Raw genomic sequence first — 17,696 nt, 5'->3', positions numbered from 1 at the left:
CGAGTCTTTGAGCTAAAAACTAAATGGTGGGAAGGAGACACCCAGGCAGACTCTAGGGCAGAGTGCCCTAGACAGGAGAGCTGTAGTGCAGGGGCTTAGCCTATACACAGAACAGAGGAAATGAAACAGAGCCTACAGCGTGGGGCCGGGAGAAAGTGGCAGGAGGGGAGACGCTGGAGAAGCAGGCAAGCCTACTACATAGGACCACATGGCCGGATGCATCTTCTTCCAGCAACAAGGAGAAGCTATCCCGATGTTCTTTGCCGGGGAGTAATGTAGTCTAATTGACACTTTGGAAAGCCCCTCCGGCCATGTTGTGGGCAGGAACTTTAGGAAGGAGGCAGGCATGGGTGCAGGGGGACTGGGAAGCAATCGTAGTCTGGGTGCCAGACACTTGGACTCAGCGTGTAGCTGTGCGTTTGAAGAGAAGACGTAGGGGTGCCTGGCTGGCTCAGTGGATAGAGCGTATGAATCTCCAGCACAGGGTGGTGCATTTGAGGCCCACATTGGTTATAGAGATTACTTCAACATAAAATCTTAAAAAAAAAAAAAAATGAAGAGAAGAGGTAGGAGACAGGAGGTAGGACTGACAGAGCTGAATTTAGATTGTATGATTAAGATATAAGGGAAAGAAAACCAAGATTCAACCTAGAATCAAACCTAGAAGAGGACTCTAACTTTTAACAACAGGATAGATAGTGTCATTTACTGAGTTGGGAAAGACTAGGGAGGGAGTTTAGGAATCCAGGGTTCTGTAAAAAAAGTCAGATGGCAAGGGTGAAAATCAAACCTTCTCTGATTCTTCCTTGCATCTCCTACAGGAGTACACTTTGCTTTTGTTCTGTTTGGTTCCTCTGGTGTAGGGCCTGAATGTATAGAATCATGTTCTTTTTGGCCTACAGGGCTCCACGGAGAGCTGCAATACCACCACAGAAGATGAAGACCTCAAAGGTAGGTACTGGCCCTTGGTGGGGAAGGGACCCTAGCAGTGTCCCAGGTACCTTGGCTCCAATGGGCACCTGTCTTGTCTGTCCCCAGAACTGAGAATTCACTCCTTCTACTCGAGGAGAGGGCTTGGCATAAGAGCTCCTTTCCATGGGCTAAGATGTGAGGTCCCTGGCTGGCCTGGCTGGGCTGGGCAAGAGGCTTCTCTTCTTTGACCCCCAAGTTTAGAATAGCTAAGCTAGAGCTTTACCTGGGGCTTTCTGGGGCCAGGGCTCAGAGAACTGTCCCTGTTGCCAATAGTGATGTGACATCCCAGTACAGGAACGTCCTGAGTCCCTGCAGAAATAGCCCACAAATACAGTAAGTCATTAGGAGGGTGACCCACCGTCCTGATTTCCCTAGGATTGAGGCGATTCCCAGGATGTGGAACTTTTCAGTTTTAAAACCGGATCAGTCCTGGGCACACTGGGATCAGCGACTCTCATCACAAAGTCTTGGCATGAATGGTGGAGTCAGAACCACATTTGGCCATGTCCTGATGGTCCCATGAGGACCACCAGCCTAAGTGTGGACCTGGCCAGAGGGCCAGGGGGTGTGGGAGGGCATGGCAGACCAGACCACCGGGAATCTCGGTTCTGCTATTCGGTTTGGTCTCCTGGAATCGCTGCCTTTGCCATCAGTAAGTGACCCGAGGCCAGGCTCGCAGAACAGATGGAGAAATGTGAAAGGACAGAGCTGAGAGAGCACACCCAGGGGCAGTAGAGGGCCACTAAACCGTTGGGAACCAAAAAATAGAAAGCATAAACATATAAGGTAGTGAAGAACAGTACCTCTAGGGCTGCTGGGAATTGGGCCAGAGCAGTTCAGTTCTGGGGGTGCTATGGAGTAAGTGGCTCCTTCATGGCTCTTGACTTGGTAGCCTAGCCCCCTACAACATCTTCCCTGGGAGCAGGGGTCCTTGTGACAGGCTATTTGAAGGCTCTGGGAGCCGCAAGCCCAAGTCTGTGTACCTTCCTGGGGCTGTCAGCTGGGAGGCCTCTCCGGCAGAGGCGGCAGTGTGGGATGTGGTCCAGTGTCCACAGCAGCCCGAGGCGTTGCCTTGCCCCGGCTCTGCAGTGCCACGGGCTTGGGTCCTGTCTGGCTTGCTCGCTCACCTGCCTTGTTCTGTTTGTTTTGGCTGCTCTGCCTTGCCCTGCCCTGCCCTGGCTGGCTAGCTGCCCCGCTCCGCACTGGGAATGGCAGCTCGGTGCCTGAAGGACGGAGCTCCCGGGACAGAACAGCCCCCTCTGCAGGCATGCAGCCCCAGCCTTCTCTCTGCTCCTCAGCCAGTAAGTGTGAGGGAGGCACAATCTGGCTTCTGTCTCCCTGGCTCATCCTGAAGCCCCTCAGGGATCCCCCACCCCTACCCCCCACCCCGAGCTGTCAGCCCAACTCAGCTGTCTGTCTTAGTAAGCTTGGGGAGCTCAGCCTCTGCTGGGTGGGGGAGCTGATTGGAGGTGCTGTTAATAGCAGGCAGGGGCCCCTGAGACCAGGGCCCAAAGACATAAAGAAGAGTGGGTGGAAGAACAGGGCATGGTGGGAAGGAACAGGAAGCCCCTGGGATGTTCAGTGGGCCTCGCCTCAGCAATGAGCCAGGAAGAAAGGCCGGGTCAGAAATCAGGTCAAAGGTGGTGGGAGCGGGGGTGGTGATGAAATTGCTGTAGCCAAGAATCATGTTGGGATGTGGTATTGCCTGAGGCTCACATATCCTATTAAGAGCAGGAGGCTTGGGGTGAGACAGACCCCAGTTTAAATCCCAGCTACGCTACCTCTGGAAATGTGTGAAGTAGCTTACACCTCCCAGAGCCTCGGCCTCCTTATCTATGAAGTGGGAGTCAAATAGCACCTACCTCAGAGCACTGTCATGAAAAATAAATGAGATAGTAGAATGTCTTGAAACGATGCCTTGCTGGGTTAACAGTAGCTCATATTTATATTTTGTGTCTGTGTAGAGAATGCCTTTGTCTGCTTCTTTTCCTTCTACCATCTGTCCTTTTAGAGTTAATGAACACAATCCTCTTCACCCATAGGGCCCCAGTCAGGTCCTGCAAATGGGTTTGGTGGGGTTGGAGAGGGTGTGTATGTGTGTGTATCTATGTGTGTGTGTGTGTACTCACTTACCTGCTTGCCTCTGGGAAGTCGATAGAGCTCGTTTGTTCCCCTAACATGTTGCTTACTCTCCGGAGCTGTCTCCCTGACAGTGCTGGTGGCTGTGGGGCCCCCACCTGGCTGTGTCTTTGGCTGCGCTGCCCTGTCCCAGCTGTGCCTCTTGGCCGTGCTCTTCTAATGCTCACATTTGTCTCGCAGCCTCTCGCTCCTATGAGGAGAGGTTTGTGGCCTGGGCCAGCCCGGCGCTCTGGTCAGGGTTAGCCTGAGCTCAGTCTTGAGCCCTCACTTACCCTAGCGGTGCCCCTGCTGATAGTGGTGCTCCCTGTCAGGATACAGACAGCAGCAGTCCCTCGGCTTTGGATGGGGTGGGGGTGGGGGGCTTTGAGGCCACCAGTCTGCCTGCCTATCATTCTGAACCTTGTCTTTGTTTTCTTGAGGGACACATCCTGGCATGAGAGCTGATGTGAGATTTAGAGTTTTCCCAAGGCTCGTCCAGGGTAAATGGAGCCATCTCCCCAGTGGGAAGTTCCACTTTAAAAAAGTGTTTATAGTTCCAAGATCCTTTATCCCAGAAAAGCCCTGTGGAGGAGATGAGCAGGGTGAAGAGAATTAAGCTTCCATCCTGGGGCTCTGTTCATCCTTTTAGCGCCCTTATCCCTGGCTAGATTCTGCTCTCAGGCTGGCTGCTGCCCAGGGCTAGGTTCTGGCCCGCTGAGTGAGGGCTGGGGCTGGTGTGGTGGTGCTGGTAATTGAGACCTGACTGAGCCCCTTCAGGTGAGAGAAGTAAACAGGCAGTGGAAACAGCCATCTCGGGAGATGCTTCTTCGAGAGGCTGAATGTGCTGGGGATGGGATACATGGACTCTGGGCAGAGTATTAATGATGGCCAGATTCCTCAACTGTAAAAGATAAGAATGTTTTCTGCATCCTGGTTGTTGATGGAGAGGGAGACAAAGGCTAGAAAACCATACCTAATGTGTAGGCTTCAGGAGGAGGGGGCTGTTAACTCTGTAGACAACAGAGAAGGATTGAAGAGAAAAGTGGGCTCACTCTTCCTGCAGAGGGACTTAGTGTTCAAGACAGGGAAGAGGGCTGTTTGTCACAGAGATCACAGGGGATTCTCTGAAGGATTGGGGAGGGCTCTCTGTCACTTGGGAGATCCCCAGTCCCAGGGAGGTAAATTGCTGGATTTTTCCCCCCCAGTGCGAAAACAGGAGATCATTAAGATCACAGAACAACTGATTGAGGCCATCAACAATGGGGACTTTGAAGCCTACACGTGAGTAAAGACCCGTTTCCTTGTGACCTAAGTTGTTTCTAAGTGACCTAAGATCTCTTGAGGCCTCCTCTGCTCCCCAAAATCAACTTGGACCCTGGGAAAAGGGAAAGCCGGGCCTTGGGCACAGTGCCTGAATTAAACACCTGGCTCTTGGGCTGGGGTCTGTCCCGGGCAGATACCCTGTGATAGTACTCCGCACCCCCTAAGGTCTTAGCCATCTTGTCAGGCCTAGCCCACAGCTAACCTGCTGCAGGACAGATGCTACTGACAAGAAAGAAACACAGGTCATCCCTGTAGGAGACTGACAGGCTGCTTTTCTTTCTGCAGGAAGATTTGCGATCCAGGCCTCACTTCCTTTGAGCCTGAGGCCCTCGGTAACCTCGTGGAGGGGATGGATTTCCATAAGTTTTACTTTGAGAATCGTGAGTGGGTTCGTGCTGCTGATATACTCCTGCCTGCCCCTTCACCCCCTTTGCCTCTATCCCTGCTCACCTTCTCCTCTTCCCAGTCGCCCGCTTTTCCCTTATTTGACCTGCTTGGCTGCACCCTGGTCTATGCGTTTGCCTCCTTATACCCTGAGGATGGTCTTAAACTGACACCTTTGAAGGACCTGCTCCAGAGCCCCACGTGCACCTTCATCCTGCAGCGGCTTTGTGGCAACACTGGTTTCACAATCAGGGTCTCTATTCCTTTAAGCCTCACCTCTTTCCGTGAACACTGAAAACCACTGAGATCAGGTTGACATGATGTCAGCAAGTAATAATGAAGCTCTCTATCTACAGGTTTCACAGTAGAGGAAAGTAAAACCAGGATAAGGATGTACAAGCAAGTAGCAGGGCACTGTAGGTGATTTGTGAGATCAGAAGTTGTGGCTTGAGTCCCTCCTGAATATGGAGGGAGACAGTCCTGCCTGAGGGGCTGTGCACTCTGTACAGTTCTTGGAAGTCCCAGGGGAGAAGATGAATCACCACCTCTTCCTATCTTTCTCTCCACTCTCTCGCACCCTCCTCCTCCCTGTTTTGTTTTCTTTTTTTTTTCTTTCCTACTTTATCCTAGGCCTTCCCCGTCCTGCCCCAAGTTTTATTTTGTCACTGTTTTCTCTACTAACTACCATCCTCTCCCTGTCTCAGCTACAAATGTAAGCCTTTGACTATCTAAGTAATTCTGTTAGCCAGAAGCAGTTTCAGAGTTTATAGAAGCCCTAGAGTGAGTCTCAGGTAGCCCCTATCCAACATCTGAAATGAATTAAAATGTGAATCTCATTTAAACGAATTCAATCTGCTGTGTTTGCTGATAATGGCAATACAACTTCTTTTGGCTTTCCCCCAGAAGAACCTGGGAACCCTGGGAACATCCTGAGCTTGGTGCTTTGGTGATTCTGTTTTAACTTCAGGCATTTTTTTTTTCTAAATCACAAATGCACTTTGAAATCTTAAGCTCTGGATTTTGCTCTGCAGCCAGTTAGGGACAAGCCAACCCTTACGAAATCTAAACATCAGCCTGGAAGAGTGGAAAGATCTTAGGCTTTAGTTAAGAGTCAGCTGGTCCTGAGTTCAAATGTTGTGTGATTTGAGCAAATTACTTAACTTCCTTGAGCCTGTTTCATTATCTTATAATAAATATTGACCAAGAAATATAGCTTATGTATGTAAAAATCCCCAGCACAATGTCTGATTAAAGTAGCAGTTGCTATTATCATCGTTCTCCACCTCTTTCTTCCTTTTGGATAACTGAGACTAATGTTCTGGGATTTCCTGGCCTCTGGTGTGTGGGGGACTTAGAGACTCCCAGAATGGTTGCTGGAGAGAGGGTGAGACCCAGAAGCGCAGGCTGGGAGGGAAATCAGTGCCCAGGCCTGACGCCCTCCTGCCTCCCACACTCTGCCTTGCCCCCTGCAGTTCTGTCCAAGAACAGCAAGCCCATCCACACCACCATCCTGAACCCGCACGTCCACGTGATCGGGGAGGACGCAGCTTGCATCGCCTACATCCGCCTCACCCAGTACATCGATGGGCAGGGTCGGCCTCGCACCAGCCAGTCGGAGGAGACCCGGGTCTGGCACCGCCGGGATGGCAAGTGGCTCAATGTCCACTATCACTGCTCAGGAGCCCCTGCCGCACCGCTGCAGTGAGCTCAGCCACAGGTGCACTTGGTAGGGGGGCGAGGAAGGGGACAGATGGGATCAGAGAAGGAAGAGGAGGTTGAAAAGTGGCACTGGGGGAGGAGACATGGATCGTCCCAGGAGAGTGGCAGAGGCCATCAGACAGACTTATGTCTGGCTCCAGAACTCCGAGTTGAGTGACTTTGGGCAGGTGATTTCCCTACCCTAAGCCTCAGTTTCTTTAACTGTCAAAAAAGAGAGAGAGAAAGAGAGAGTGGTACCTACTTCATTGAGGATTAAATAAGATACTCCTAAGTGAAGCATTTGTTCAGCAAATGAAGCGATGTTATATTTAAATGCTAGCTTCTCCCCCATCCTCCACCTTCTCAGGCAGACTTGGCCACGTGTGTCGTGTGTTGAAGTCCCTGGAACTCATCTGTGTGCTTATTGTCCTTTGTTCTGTTACCACGTCTGTCCTCTTTGACAGGGGCATTAGGAGATCCCAGCCGGAGGTCAAACCTTCGCAGCCAGTGGCTCTGGAGGGCCTGAGTGACAGCGGCAGTCCTGTTCGTTTGAGGTTTAAAACAATTAAATTACAAAGCGGCAGCAGCCAATGCACGCCCCTGCATGCAGCCCTCCCGCCCGCCCTTCGTGTCTGTCTCTGCTGTACCGAGGTGTTTTTTACATTTAAGAAAAAAAAAAAGAAAAAAAGATTGTTTTTAAAAAACAAAACAAAACCGGAATCCATAACATGATGCGTTTTAAAACCACCGATAGCCCTTGGGCTGGCAAGAAGGCAGGAGTTTGTGTGACACCCGTCCCGGCATGAGCAGCCGGCTCACCTGCCAGCCCTGAAGAGGTGAGCTCGGCCTCTGGCCTCCGTGGACCCAGGGGACCAGGCGAGAACTCTGACAGAGCTCTGGGGGCTGTGATGTGACTGCAGCCCCTGAGGTGGCCTGCCTGCCCCAGGTCTAGGAACGGACTTCTTCTGAACTTGCATAGCGCCTAGAATGAGGCTGATGAGAACATCGTGGCCATCAGACCTACCTGGGAGAGAACACAGAGCTCCCAGCCTGCTGTGGAGGCAGCTGAGAAGCAGTGACCTCGGGACTGAGGGCCTGGACATTGCTGTACTGTTTCGTTTAGTGTAGAAGGGAAGAGAATTGGTGCTGAAGTGTGTCCGCTGCAAACCAGATGAGAAACCTCGTGTTAGTCTGACATGTACTCACTTACTCATCCATTTCTCTAGGATGCACAATGCACGTGGGCCCTGATACTGAGGCCCCATACCTGCAGCTGGGAAGAGGGAGGGGTTGCTGCTTTGCTTTGTGTTTGTTTTCTTATAACTTAGCAAGGAGAGAGCCAGGCCCTGGCCAGGGCTCCCCTTGCTGCCTTTGGCGGTTCTGTTTCTGTGCTGATTTGGACCATCTTTGTCTTGCCTTTTCATGGTGGTGGTCCCCGTGCTGACCCTCATCTGGGCCTGGGCCCTCTGCCAAGTGCCCCTGTGGGATGGGAGGAGTGAGGCAGCGGGATTGAGTTGATGGTTTTTCTATGCATTCAGGCTGACCTCAGGACTGCCTCCCTTCTTACTCTTCCCTTGCTGCACGTCCATCTCTTTTCCTGTCTTTGAGACTGACCTGACTGCTCTAGCAAGAAGAGGTGTTCTCTTTAAAGAGGCTTCTCTACTGACCAACTGAAGTATAGGACTTAACTGCTGGACAATCTGCATGGGCATCGCCCCCCCACCTGCATGTACCCAAAAGAGGTGTCCAGAGCCAAGGCTCCTACATTCATTGTCCCTCTTTGTGCTCAAGGAGTTCCATTCCAGGAGAGAAAGATCTATACTTTAAACAGTTAGGAGAGAAGATAATGGAGGAGCAATGGGTCATGGCCTCGGTTTCCCCAGAACAACTCTGCAGACTTATCTGCACAAATATCTGCACTATTGGGGGAAAGGTGGGTAAACCCAGCTTCCTGGACTACATGTAGGAGGCACAGGAACTGGGAGAAGAGGCAAAGCTACAGATTTACCTTGGAGCCAGCTGAGAAGAGAGTAGACTCACTGGTGCTGGTGCTTGGGTTTAGCCAGGCTCCTCTGAGCACCTCATGCATGCCTCAGCCCCTGGGCCCTAGCCCTTTCTTGCCCTGCAGCCTGCAGTACCAGCACGCAGACGCCTTCACCACAGGGTTTGGTTTTGCTGGCTTGAAGACAAACGGTCTTAGAGTTCATTAAGACCCATAGCTTCATATGGCTGCTCCAGCCCCACTTCTTAGCATTCTTACTCCTCTTCTGGGGCTAATGTCAGCATCTATAGATTATAGACTATTAAAAAAAAATCACCTTTTAAACAGGAAATGGAAGGCATTTGATGCAGAATTTTTGCATGATGACATAGAAATAATTTAAAAATAGTTAGTGTTTGTTCTGAATGTTGGTAGACCCTTCATAGCTTTGTTACAATGAAACCTTGAACTGAAGATATTTAATAAAATAACCTTTAAACAGTCCATTGTGTTACTGCTGTTGGAGGCTTATAGCCAAAGGCTTAAGAGTTTAGCAGTCTGGGTTACAAGGCTTCAGATGGAGAGATGTAGCTTCTCCCACTCCCTTGGGGCCCATTTTTGAGGCAAACCTGCTCATAAACTTATCGGCCACCAACTGGCCCACCCGGCTGCAGAGGTGGGAGTGAGGGTGGGGAAAAGCTGCGGGCCCTTCACTGGTGGGCCAGGGGTCTCGCCCCGCCCCCGGGCTCCGCCCGCGTCAAGGGCAGCCCCGCCCCCCGGCCCCTCAGTGGGCCGACTCGGTTCCCCCTCCGCCGGGCTGAGTGGACGAGCCCGCAGCCTGGGCCCGCCCCTGCCCGGGGAGTCGCGGCGCCCGACGCTCGCCAGACTGTGCCACCGGGCGGGGAGGAGGGGGTGCGCCTCTGCGGGCGGGGCGCGCAGCCCACCGTCCGGGAGGCTGAGGTTCCACAGAGCCCTGCAGAGGACCGTTCGGCTGCTTGGCATCTCGGCAGTGCGGCTGCGAGGCCCGGACTCTGAGGGGACCTGAGCGGGCGCCGCGAGTGGCAGCGCGCCGCCTCCCCCCCGGGTGGGAGCGGTGGTTGGGTCCGGCTGCGGCAGAGCGTTCGCTCGGAGATGGCGGAGCCGCCGCGACGCGGCCAGAGGCCCCGAGAGCTGGGAAGCCGGGCAGCCCCGGGACGCGGCGGAGCCCGGGGCCAGCGGGGACGCCGCCTAGTCCGCCGGGTGAGCCGCCCTTGAGGGTAACCACCCCCACTCAGAGTGTGGCCCCCACCCACGGTTCCCGCAGTTCCTCCCCTCACAGACTTCCTCTCACTGTAGCCACCATAACCACCCGCGGGGTTGTTCTGGGCGGCCCCCAGTGCGGCCCAGAGCGCCCGGGTCGTGCGTCCCTTCCACTAGCCTCCCTCGGAGTGGCCTCAGGGCCCTCCATACGGGGCTCCTCCTCCCCTTCGGGCTCTCCCAGCCCAGCGCCTGCCTCGATGTCACGCCAGGCTCTCCTCAGCGCGTCCCTTGCCTGGTCCCCAACTAGCGCTCCCTTCATATCTACCTGTAACCTCATGTTCCCCCTCAGCAGGTACCCCCCTCCCGGGATGCCAGCCCCGCATTCCCGTGTCGCTGCTGGGTACCCCCTCCTCCCACGGCGTCTGCACCGCTCGTCTCCCCGCGCGGGGCCCCCAGCCCTGCCTTCCCCAGTCCCTATCACTGTTGCTGTCGCCCAGCCCGAGCCTGGGTGACCCCTTTGGTTTCTGCCTCGGAAACCTCCCGCTGTTGCCCACGGGTACAGCATCCCCTACCCCGCGTTCCTATCCCATCCCACACTCTACCCCATAGCTCCCTCAGTGCCCCTTCCCTGAATATTGCTGCTGCTTCTAGGTGTGAAGCCAACATGCAGTGGTTTAAGAGCCCCGGCTGTGGAGCTTGGCAGGCCTGACTTTGAATCCCAGTTCTTCCACTGACTGAGCTGTGTGATCCTGGGCAAGTTTCTAAGCTTCTCTGGACCTCAGATTACTCGTATGTAAAATGGGGGTAATAATAGTCTCTATCTCTTACCTACCTCCCAGGGCTGATGTAAGCATTAAACATATGGGAAGCTCTTAGAAGAATGTCTGACAAAGAGTAAGCTATTTACTGTTTACTGTAACTATTTACTGTTATTCTTAACATTAAGGGGTGAGTATCTCACCCCAGTGATGACTTTGTACTACTGTGTTTCCCCCTCAGGAGTTTCCTTTACCTCTTAAGAGTCACCCCTTTCCATCACCATTTTGATCCTCTCCCAGCTCGCTTTTCACATCAATTAATTTGGCCCAGGCCAAAGCTGAACTGTTTTTAAATTGTCTCTCTCAATTCTGAGGAACCCTGTCTCTGCCTAATCACCCCTGAGATGTGTATGTCTGGGAGGGGGTAGTAGAGAAGGATTGCCAGCCACTGCCCTTACTAGGAATGGCTAAGCTGGAGAGAGCAACGATACAGCTTCTAGAAGCAGTCTGTCTATTGAAGAAAACGGTCTTCAAAATTAGGTCTCCCTGAAACTGTTTTCTGATCACATTGTCCTTACCCGTCTCTTATTGGTTGGATATGACTTAAGCTCCTGTTGCTCTCATCCAGCCCCACACAGTTTGCTCTGTTTTTTTGTAACGGGATTCAGTCCCTCATATCTCCACAGGGCTGGCTCAGAACCTTTCTGAGCTGTTCCGTGATGGGATATAACTCACCAAGGCTGAGTTAGGAAGGAAAACTGAGGTGATAGGGAGAGGGACTCTGGACTCAGAGCTTATCTTAGAGCCCATTTTTATCACCTCTCCCACACTGGTGCAGGTGAGGTGAAGGGCAGGGGATGAGTATTTTTCAAAAGCCATGGAAAATAGAGTTCCCAGGTTCTGGGTTTGGAAGTGAATAGAATAATTAGCTAGCAGCATTTCTCCGGCCTCTTCAGCAACCCCCACCATAGTGTCCTCCTGATTGAAAGTTCGTTAGTGCTTTTAACTTGTGATGTTGGGTTTGATTGATGAGGAAGATTAACAGACTCGTGAGTTTCCTCTTATCTGATATTTCGTTGGAGCACAGGACTTGTGGGTCTTTCCGTCCTTTCCTCCCAGGCTGACAACCGACCCAACTGCTCATTCGTGGGCTAGAAACTTCTTACAGAGCAGGTTCATTTTCAGCCTCCTGGGCTTTTTGGTCTCTTGCTGGTGGAAGATTTGTTCCCTTCCAACCCTTGGATATACTCCTCAGGAAGGAGAATTTAGACAGTATTCTAAGAAAGGGAACAAGCTATGAAGTGAAGGTGTGAGACTCAGTGGTGTTCTACAGAAGGTTTTTTTTGTTTTTTGTTTTTGGAGAACAGATCATCCTGTGAGCAGGAGGTAAGAGAAATGGGTGAAGAGGGGAATGGATGAACGAAGTAACCCTTGATTTCTCTGTCTTACAAATAGTGAGAGCAGAGATGATGAACGTTGTTGACCTCTGATGTGAGGAGCTCAGCAGGACCAAGAGTGGAGCCTGGCTAGATTTGCATCCTGAAGCCATGGACCAGGGGGCCATGGTGACCTGATATCAGTGGACTTTGTCCAGTTGCCCCCTGTTGCCCCTTCTAACTCCCCTACACTAAAGTAAGGGAACTTGACTCCAACTTTTCAGGGAACTGACCCTGAGGAAATCCTTTTCCCTTGTTTTTCTATCTTTCTACCCTCCTGCAAGAGCCCAAGCCTGTAGAACTCCTACCTCCCATCCCCTGAGGTAGTCCCCATCCCTACTTCCCCTTCCCCGCCATGCTCAAGCTGTGGAAGGTGGTACGCCCAGCTCGGCAGCTGGAACTGCACCGCCTCATACTGCTGCTGATCGCGTTCAGTTTGGGCTCCATGGGCTTCCTGGCTTACTATGTATCCACCAGCCCCAAGGCCAAGGAGCCCTTGCCCCTGCCCTTGGGAGACTGCAGCAGTGGTGGGGCAGCTGGCCCTGGCCCTGCACGTCCTCCAGTCCCACCACGGCCCCCCAGACCACCAGAAACAGCACGAACTGAACCTGTGGTCCTTGTGTTTGTGGAGAGTGCATACTCACAGCTGGGGCAGGAGATTGTGGCCATCTTGGAGTCTAGTCGTTTTCGTTACAGCACCGAGCTAGCACCTGGCCGAGGGGACATGCCTACACTGACTGATCATACCCGTGGCCGCTATGTCTTGGTCATTTATGAAAACCTTCTCAAGTATGTCAACCTGGATGCCTGGAGTCGGGAACTGCTAGACCGGTACTGTGTGGAATATGGTGTGGGCATCATTGGCTTTTTCCGAGCCCATGAACACAGCCTACTAAGTGCCCAGCTCAAGGGCTTTCCCCTTTTCCTACACTCAAATTTGGGGCTCCGGGACTACCAGGTGAATCCTTCTGCCCCCCTACTGCACCTCACACGCCCCAGCCGCCTGGAACCTGGGCCACTGCCTGGTGATGACTGGACCATCTTCCAATCCAATCATAGCACATATGAACCAGTGCTTCTTGCCAGCCTTCGGCCAGCTGAGCCCCCTGTGCCAGCACCAGTGCCTCGCAGGACCCGGCTTCCCACCGTCATACAGGACCTGGGGCTTCATGATGGCATCCAGCGGGTGCTCTTTGGCCATGGCCTTTCCTTCTGGCTCCACAAACTTGTTTTTGTTGATGCTGTTGCGTACCTTACTGGCAAGCGCCTCTGCCTAGACCTTGACCGTTACATCTTGGTGGACATCGATGACATCTTTGTGGGCAAAGAAGGTACCCGCATGAAGGTGGCTGATGTTGAGGTCAGTCTTTTTCCTGACTCAAGTTTCTTTCCTCAGAAGCTGTTTCAGGCTCTGTCTTTTCAGACTCCCTTGACTCTGAGCTTGTCCTAGGTATTAATCCCTGCCCTTTTTGGTCAGGGAGAGCATCACTTTTCATTTTTCTCCTACATAGTCTGCTCTCATGATTTCTCATGTTCCTGCCACCCTTCCCAGGCTCTGTTGACCACCCAGAACAAACTCAGGACCTTAGTCCCCAACTTCACCTTCAACTTGGGCTTCTCGGGCAAGTTCTATCATACTGGTAAGTGTATTCTCTGCTCCCTCAGCATATCAAGCTTAGTTTGATCTGACCCCTCACTGTTCACCTTCCTAGGCAGAGAAGTTGGAGGAAAGGGTCAGGGCTTGGGGCCCAAATGTTGTGAGGAGCTAGCAGTGGATATGAATTTAGGTTAGCATGGGTGGCTGGAGAGCAAGTCAGCAGAGAGGGCAAATCGGCTTAGGTAGTCAAGAGGTTAGCAGTCTTGTCCCAAGAATGGGAGGTGGTCAGTATTATTACAGAATAGAGGAGGGCACATGGCCTGACTGGCTGTGGTCAGTGGTCAGTGTGTGATCATAGGGACAGAGGAAGAGGATGCAGGGGACGACATGCTGCTGAAGCACCGCAAAGAGTTCTGGTGGTTCCCCCACATGTGGAGCCACATGCAGCCGCACCTGTTCCACAATCGCTCCGTGCTGGCTGACCAGATGAGGCTCAACAAACAGTTTGCTCTGGTGAGCCCCTTGGATCTCTCTCCTATACTTTTTCCGAGATAATGCTTCCTTTTCAACCTTCCCCTAATGGGGTCCCCTCTCCCTACCCTGTCCCATTTTTCTTTCTGTGGAGGCATCCCCACCCTCTTTACCCTCTACTCCCTGAACCTCACCAGGTCCTGGTGAGAGTCTATGCCATTCCCAGGAGCATGGGATTCCCACGGATCTGGGGTATGCTGTGGCCCCCCACCACTCGGGTGTGTACCCCATCCACACGCAGCTCTATGAGGCCTGGAAATCTGTGTGGGGCATCCAGGTGACCAGCACTGAGGAGTATCCTCATCTCCGCCCTGCCCGCTACCGCCGTGGCTTCATTCACAATGGCATTATGGTGAGGGACCCTCAATACAAACTTGAATCAAACTCCTATGTTTAGACAGCCACCAACCTGCATTGTCCTATGTCCTGTCAACTTATAGTCCAAGTTCACATAATAGGGGGTAAAGGGATAAAAGTTATAATGCATAGTAAGTTCTATTGGTATAAGTCAGTCCTCTGCAAACCCAGGGAATCCTGATGCTGTAGGGACTTTTGTCCCTTACCTACGTTTCATTCCACCTTTCAAACCCCATCTGTCTCTTTCTTTTCCTGCTTTCTAGGTACTGCCAAGGCAGACGTGTGGCCTCTTCACTCATACAATCTTCTATAATGAATATCCTGGAGGCTCTCGTGAACTAGACCGGAGCATCCGAGGTGGAGAGCTCTTTCTGACAGTGCTGCTTAATCCGGTAAGGTGCTGAGAGGAAGGGCTAGAAGACTGGCAAGCCAAAGTATATGTAGGTTAGGACCTTTGCTCACCAAGCCTGATTCAGAGGTGGGGTAGGCTCTCCCACTTCTGACATGCAGGCACCCCCTTGCAGATCAGCATTTTTATGACCCATCTGTCCAATTATGGAAATGATCGGCTGGGCCTGTATACATTTGAGAGCCTGGTGCGCTTTCTCCAATGCTGGACACGGCTGCGCCTGCAGACCCTTCCTCCTGTCCCTCTTGCACGGAAGTACTTTGAACTGTTCCCTCAAGAACGGAGCCCCCTTTGGCAGGTACGGATGGAGCTCTGGCTGACCAGAGCGACATGCTAAAGGTGGTAAGGGTTGAAAGAAAGATTAGACATCTGATTCTTTGCCTCACTTTCAGAATCCCTGTGATGACAAGAGACACAAAGATATCTGGTCCAAGGAGAAAACCTGTGATCGGCTCCCCAAGTTCCTGATTGTGGGACCCCAGAAGACAGGTGAATCATCTCTAGCTAACTATTTTTCCCCCTGCCTTAAACCCAAAGGATTCTTCCACCAAAGAACTCCCTTCTCGTACCCACCCCTCCTTGATCCAGTCTCCTAAGACAGTGATTCTTAATTCTGGTGGTACCTCAGAATCATCTGTGGATTTTTTTTTTTTTTTTTTTTTAAGATCCACAAGTGATTCTAATACAGTCAAGGCTGAGAACTACTATTTTAACCCTTCCTTGGGCCTTTCTTAGTCTTTCCTTCTCTCACTGTAGTTTGTCCAAAGGGACTATTACTACCCAGAGTAGTTATTTTCTCACCTCCTTAAAGCTCATGTTTTTGATCTGGCTGCTCTCCAATAGTTTGGACTTTCTCTCCCGTTTAGGGACCACAGCTATTCACTTCTTCCTGAGCCTGCACCCAGCTGTGACTAGCAGCTTCCCTAGCCCCAGCACCTTTGAGGAGATTCAGTTCTTCAACGGCCCTAATTACCACAAGGGCATTGATTGGTGAGACTGAGACCCCCTGGAATGCTTCTCAGAGGAACACTCTTCCCCACCCAATACCCCATTCCAGCTTCCACTAACACAGCTTACTCTGCAAATTATCTGCCTCATATCTGTACTACTTCCTAGGTATATGGACTTCTTCCCTGTCCCTTCCAATGCCAGCACTGACTTTCTATTTGAAAAAAGTGCCACCTACTTTGACTCAGAGGTTGTACCACGTCGGGGGGCTGCCCTCTTGCCACGAGCCAAGATCATCACTGTGCTCACCAACCCTGCTGACAGGGCCTACTCCTGGTATCAGGTGAGCCTGAAACTAGGGCTACATTAGGGCTTAAGGGAGATGGTGACTGCTAGACAGGAAGCAAGAAGGTAGGGAAACTAAACCAGTTGCTTTGGGGAAGGATTCCTATGCTATTTATTCACTAGATCGAGAGTAGGGCAGAATAATGGTCACATCACCCATCCCTTCCCTTCCTATTCCTTGTCCTTCAGCACCAGCGGGCACATGGAGACCCAGTTGCTCTGAATTATACCTTCTACCAGGTGATTTCAGCCTCCTCTCAGGCCCCTCTGGCACTTCGCTCCCTGCAGAACCGCTGCCTTGTCCCTGGCTACTATTCTACACATCTGCAGCGCTGGCTGACCTACTACCCCTCTGGACAGGTATGATTCCCCAGTAGCCCTTGTTAGGGTCCCCCTTCCCCTCCTCTTCCCCTTCAGCCTAGAGGCTTCTAAGGAATACAGACAGAGGGAACCACATCCCTGTCCCTTTAGTTGCTGATTGTGGATGGGCAAGAGCTGCGTTCCAACCCAGCTGCCTCAATGGAGAGCATCCAGAAGTTCCTGGGTATCACACCCTTTCTGAACTACACACGGACCCTCAGGTGGGAGAGTATGACCCAGGGGAGGAGGAATCTGGGGGAAATGGGGAAGCAGGTTGACCATGTCTGCTTGGAAGAGACATGTGTCCCTATGAGCTGGGAGAGGTAGTGTACATTTATGGGGCTTGAATTTCCTTTCTTCCTACCAACTAGTGGCCTCTTCCTGTTGAGCAGATTTGATGAAGATAAGGGATTCTGGTGCCAGGGACTTGAAGGTGGTAAGACTCGCTGTCTAGGCAAGAGCAAAGGCCGAAGGTATCCAGATATGGACGCTGAGGTGAGTAAAGCCAGGGACAAGGTATCCCCGTCTGTCTCTAAAATCTCATCCTTGTTCCACTCCTTACCATTTCTGCCTCCATTTTTCTCCTGTTAGTCCCGCCTTTTTCTTACGGATTTTTTCCGGAACCACAATTTGGATCTGTCGAAGCTGCTAAGCCGGCTTGGACAGCCAGTGCCCTCATGGCTTCGGGAAGAACTGCAACATTCCAGTCTGGGCTGATGTCCGGGCCTCCTGTACCAGCAGAAGCCCCCTGGTTCCCTAAAGGGCAAGCCCAGAGCAGGGCCCACAAGGGGGATTAGTGGCCCAGCCCCTACCCCTTCTACCTCAGTGGCCCCAAGGCCTGGGATGGCTGAGAAGGGAAGGGAAGTCCTTTCCCCATAGCTCTGGGGTCTTCTAAAGGGGCTTCCCTTGATACCCCACATCATGGTACTAGGCACCTTTGACCCATGGTCTTGGAAGGTGGGCAAGAATGAAAGGGTCCAGGCAGGGTGTAGAGGAACATATTAATCCAGTGATTTCCCTCTTCGTCCTCAGCAGTACATCTATACCTGACTGTGGGAGGGACCCCCTACTGTGGGATCAATGGGATCTACCTGTGGCCCAGCCTCCCTACTGTCATTCACATTGAATGGGGATGAGGCTGGACAGTGGCTCATAGAGCTAAGTATGAGCCCTAGCTGTGGGCTAGAAATGTCCTTAATAAACATCCTTATTTTTCTGTTTTGTCTGCCTCACTGGAGTG

General features: G+C 52.1%; 2 protein-coding genes across 44 annotated transcripts in view; both read left to right on the top strand.

Moving 5' to 3' along the window:
- CAMK2G (calcium/calmodulin dependent protein kinase II gamma) overlaps positions 1-8,980 on the top strand; it is a 53,677-nt gene extending 44,697 nt beyond the window's left edge. For 10 of the 40 annotated variants that reach the window (XM_045083505.1, XM_004769391.2, XM_013044250.2 and 7 more), the window contains 5 exons: positions 903-951; positions 4,296-4,371; positions 4,699-4,793; positions 6,270-6,514; positions 6,960-8,980. In XM_045083505.1, the coding sequence (XP_044939440.1) occupies positions 903-951; positions 4,296-4,371; positions 4,699-4,793; positions 6,270-6,502 (453 nt within the window). In that variant the 3' untranslated portion in view covers positions 6,503-6,514; positions 6,960-8,980. Of the gene's footprint in view, positions 1-902; positions 952-2,159; positions 2,274-4,295; positions 4,372-4,698; positions 6,067-6,269; positions 6,515-6,959 lie in introns of those variants that run through there. The other 30 variants (XM_045083491.1, XM_045083494.1, XM_004769377.3 and 27 more) reach the window with 7 other exon arrangements.
- Positions 8,981-9,348: 368 nt separating this feature from the next.
- On the top strand, positions 9,349-17,672 carry NDST2 (N-deacetylase and N-sulfotransferase 2). 4 transcript variants are annotated; one of them, XM_013044244.2, is made up of 15 exons: positions 9,349-9,715; positions 10,367-10,504; positions 11,929-13,269; positions 13,462-13,549; positions 13,865-14,019; positions 14,204-14,389; positions 14,658-14,786; positions 14,919-15,101; positions 15,196-15,292; positions 15,670-15,793; positions 15,920-16,094; positions 16,286-16,456; positions 16,568-16,640; positions 16,849-16,951; positions 17,048-17,672. In XM_013044244.2, the coding sequence occupies exons 3-14, from the start codon at positions 12,265-12,267 to the stop codon at positions 16,908-16,910; spliced, it is 2,448 nt and encodes an 815-aa protein (XP_012899698.1). In that variant the 5' UTR covers positions 9,349-9,715; positions 10,367-10,504; positions 11,929-12,264; the 3' UTR covers positions 16,911-16,951; positions 17,048-17,672. The 4 variants fall into 4 exon arrangements, with proteins under 4 accessions (XP_012899698.1, XP_012899697.1, XP_004769472.1 ...); XM_013044243.2 differs by having other exon boundaries at positions 9,351-9,715; positions 16,337-16,456; positions 16,568-16,677; XM_004769415.3 differs by having other exon boundaries at positions 9,353-9,715; positions 16,568-16,677.
- Positions 17,673-17,696: the final 24 nt, after the last annotated feature.

This window comes from Mustela putorius, unplaced genomic scaffold, assembly GCF_011764305.1.
Source record: "Mustela putorius furo isolate JIRA1106 unplaced genomic scaffold, ASM1176430v1.1 tig00000698_pilon_pilon_pilon, whole genome shotgun sequence".
Classification (NCBI taxonomy): domain Eukaryota; kingdom Metazoa; phylum Chordata; class Mammalia; order Carnivora; family Mustelidae; genus Mustela; species Mustela putorius.
This window is presented reverse-complemented; position numbering and strand designations above follow the sequence as displayed.

Coding starts and splice junctions, on each gene's coding strand:
- NDST2 (XM_004769415.3), top strand. CDS start 12,265: ATGCTCAAGCTGTGGAAGGTGGTACGCCCAGCTCGGCAGCTGGAACTG. Junction 13,550..13,864: donor GGGCAAGTTCTATCATACTG/GTAAGTGTATTC, acceptor GTGTGATCATAG/GGACAGAGGAAGAGGATGCA. Junction 16,952..17,047: donor ATCCAGATATGGACGCTGAG/GTGAGTAAAGCC, acceptor TTCTCCTGTTAG/TCCCGCCTTTTTCTTACGGA.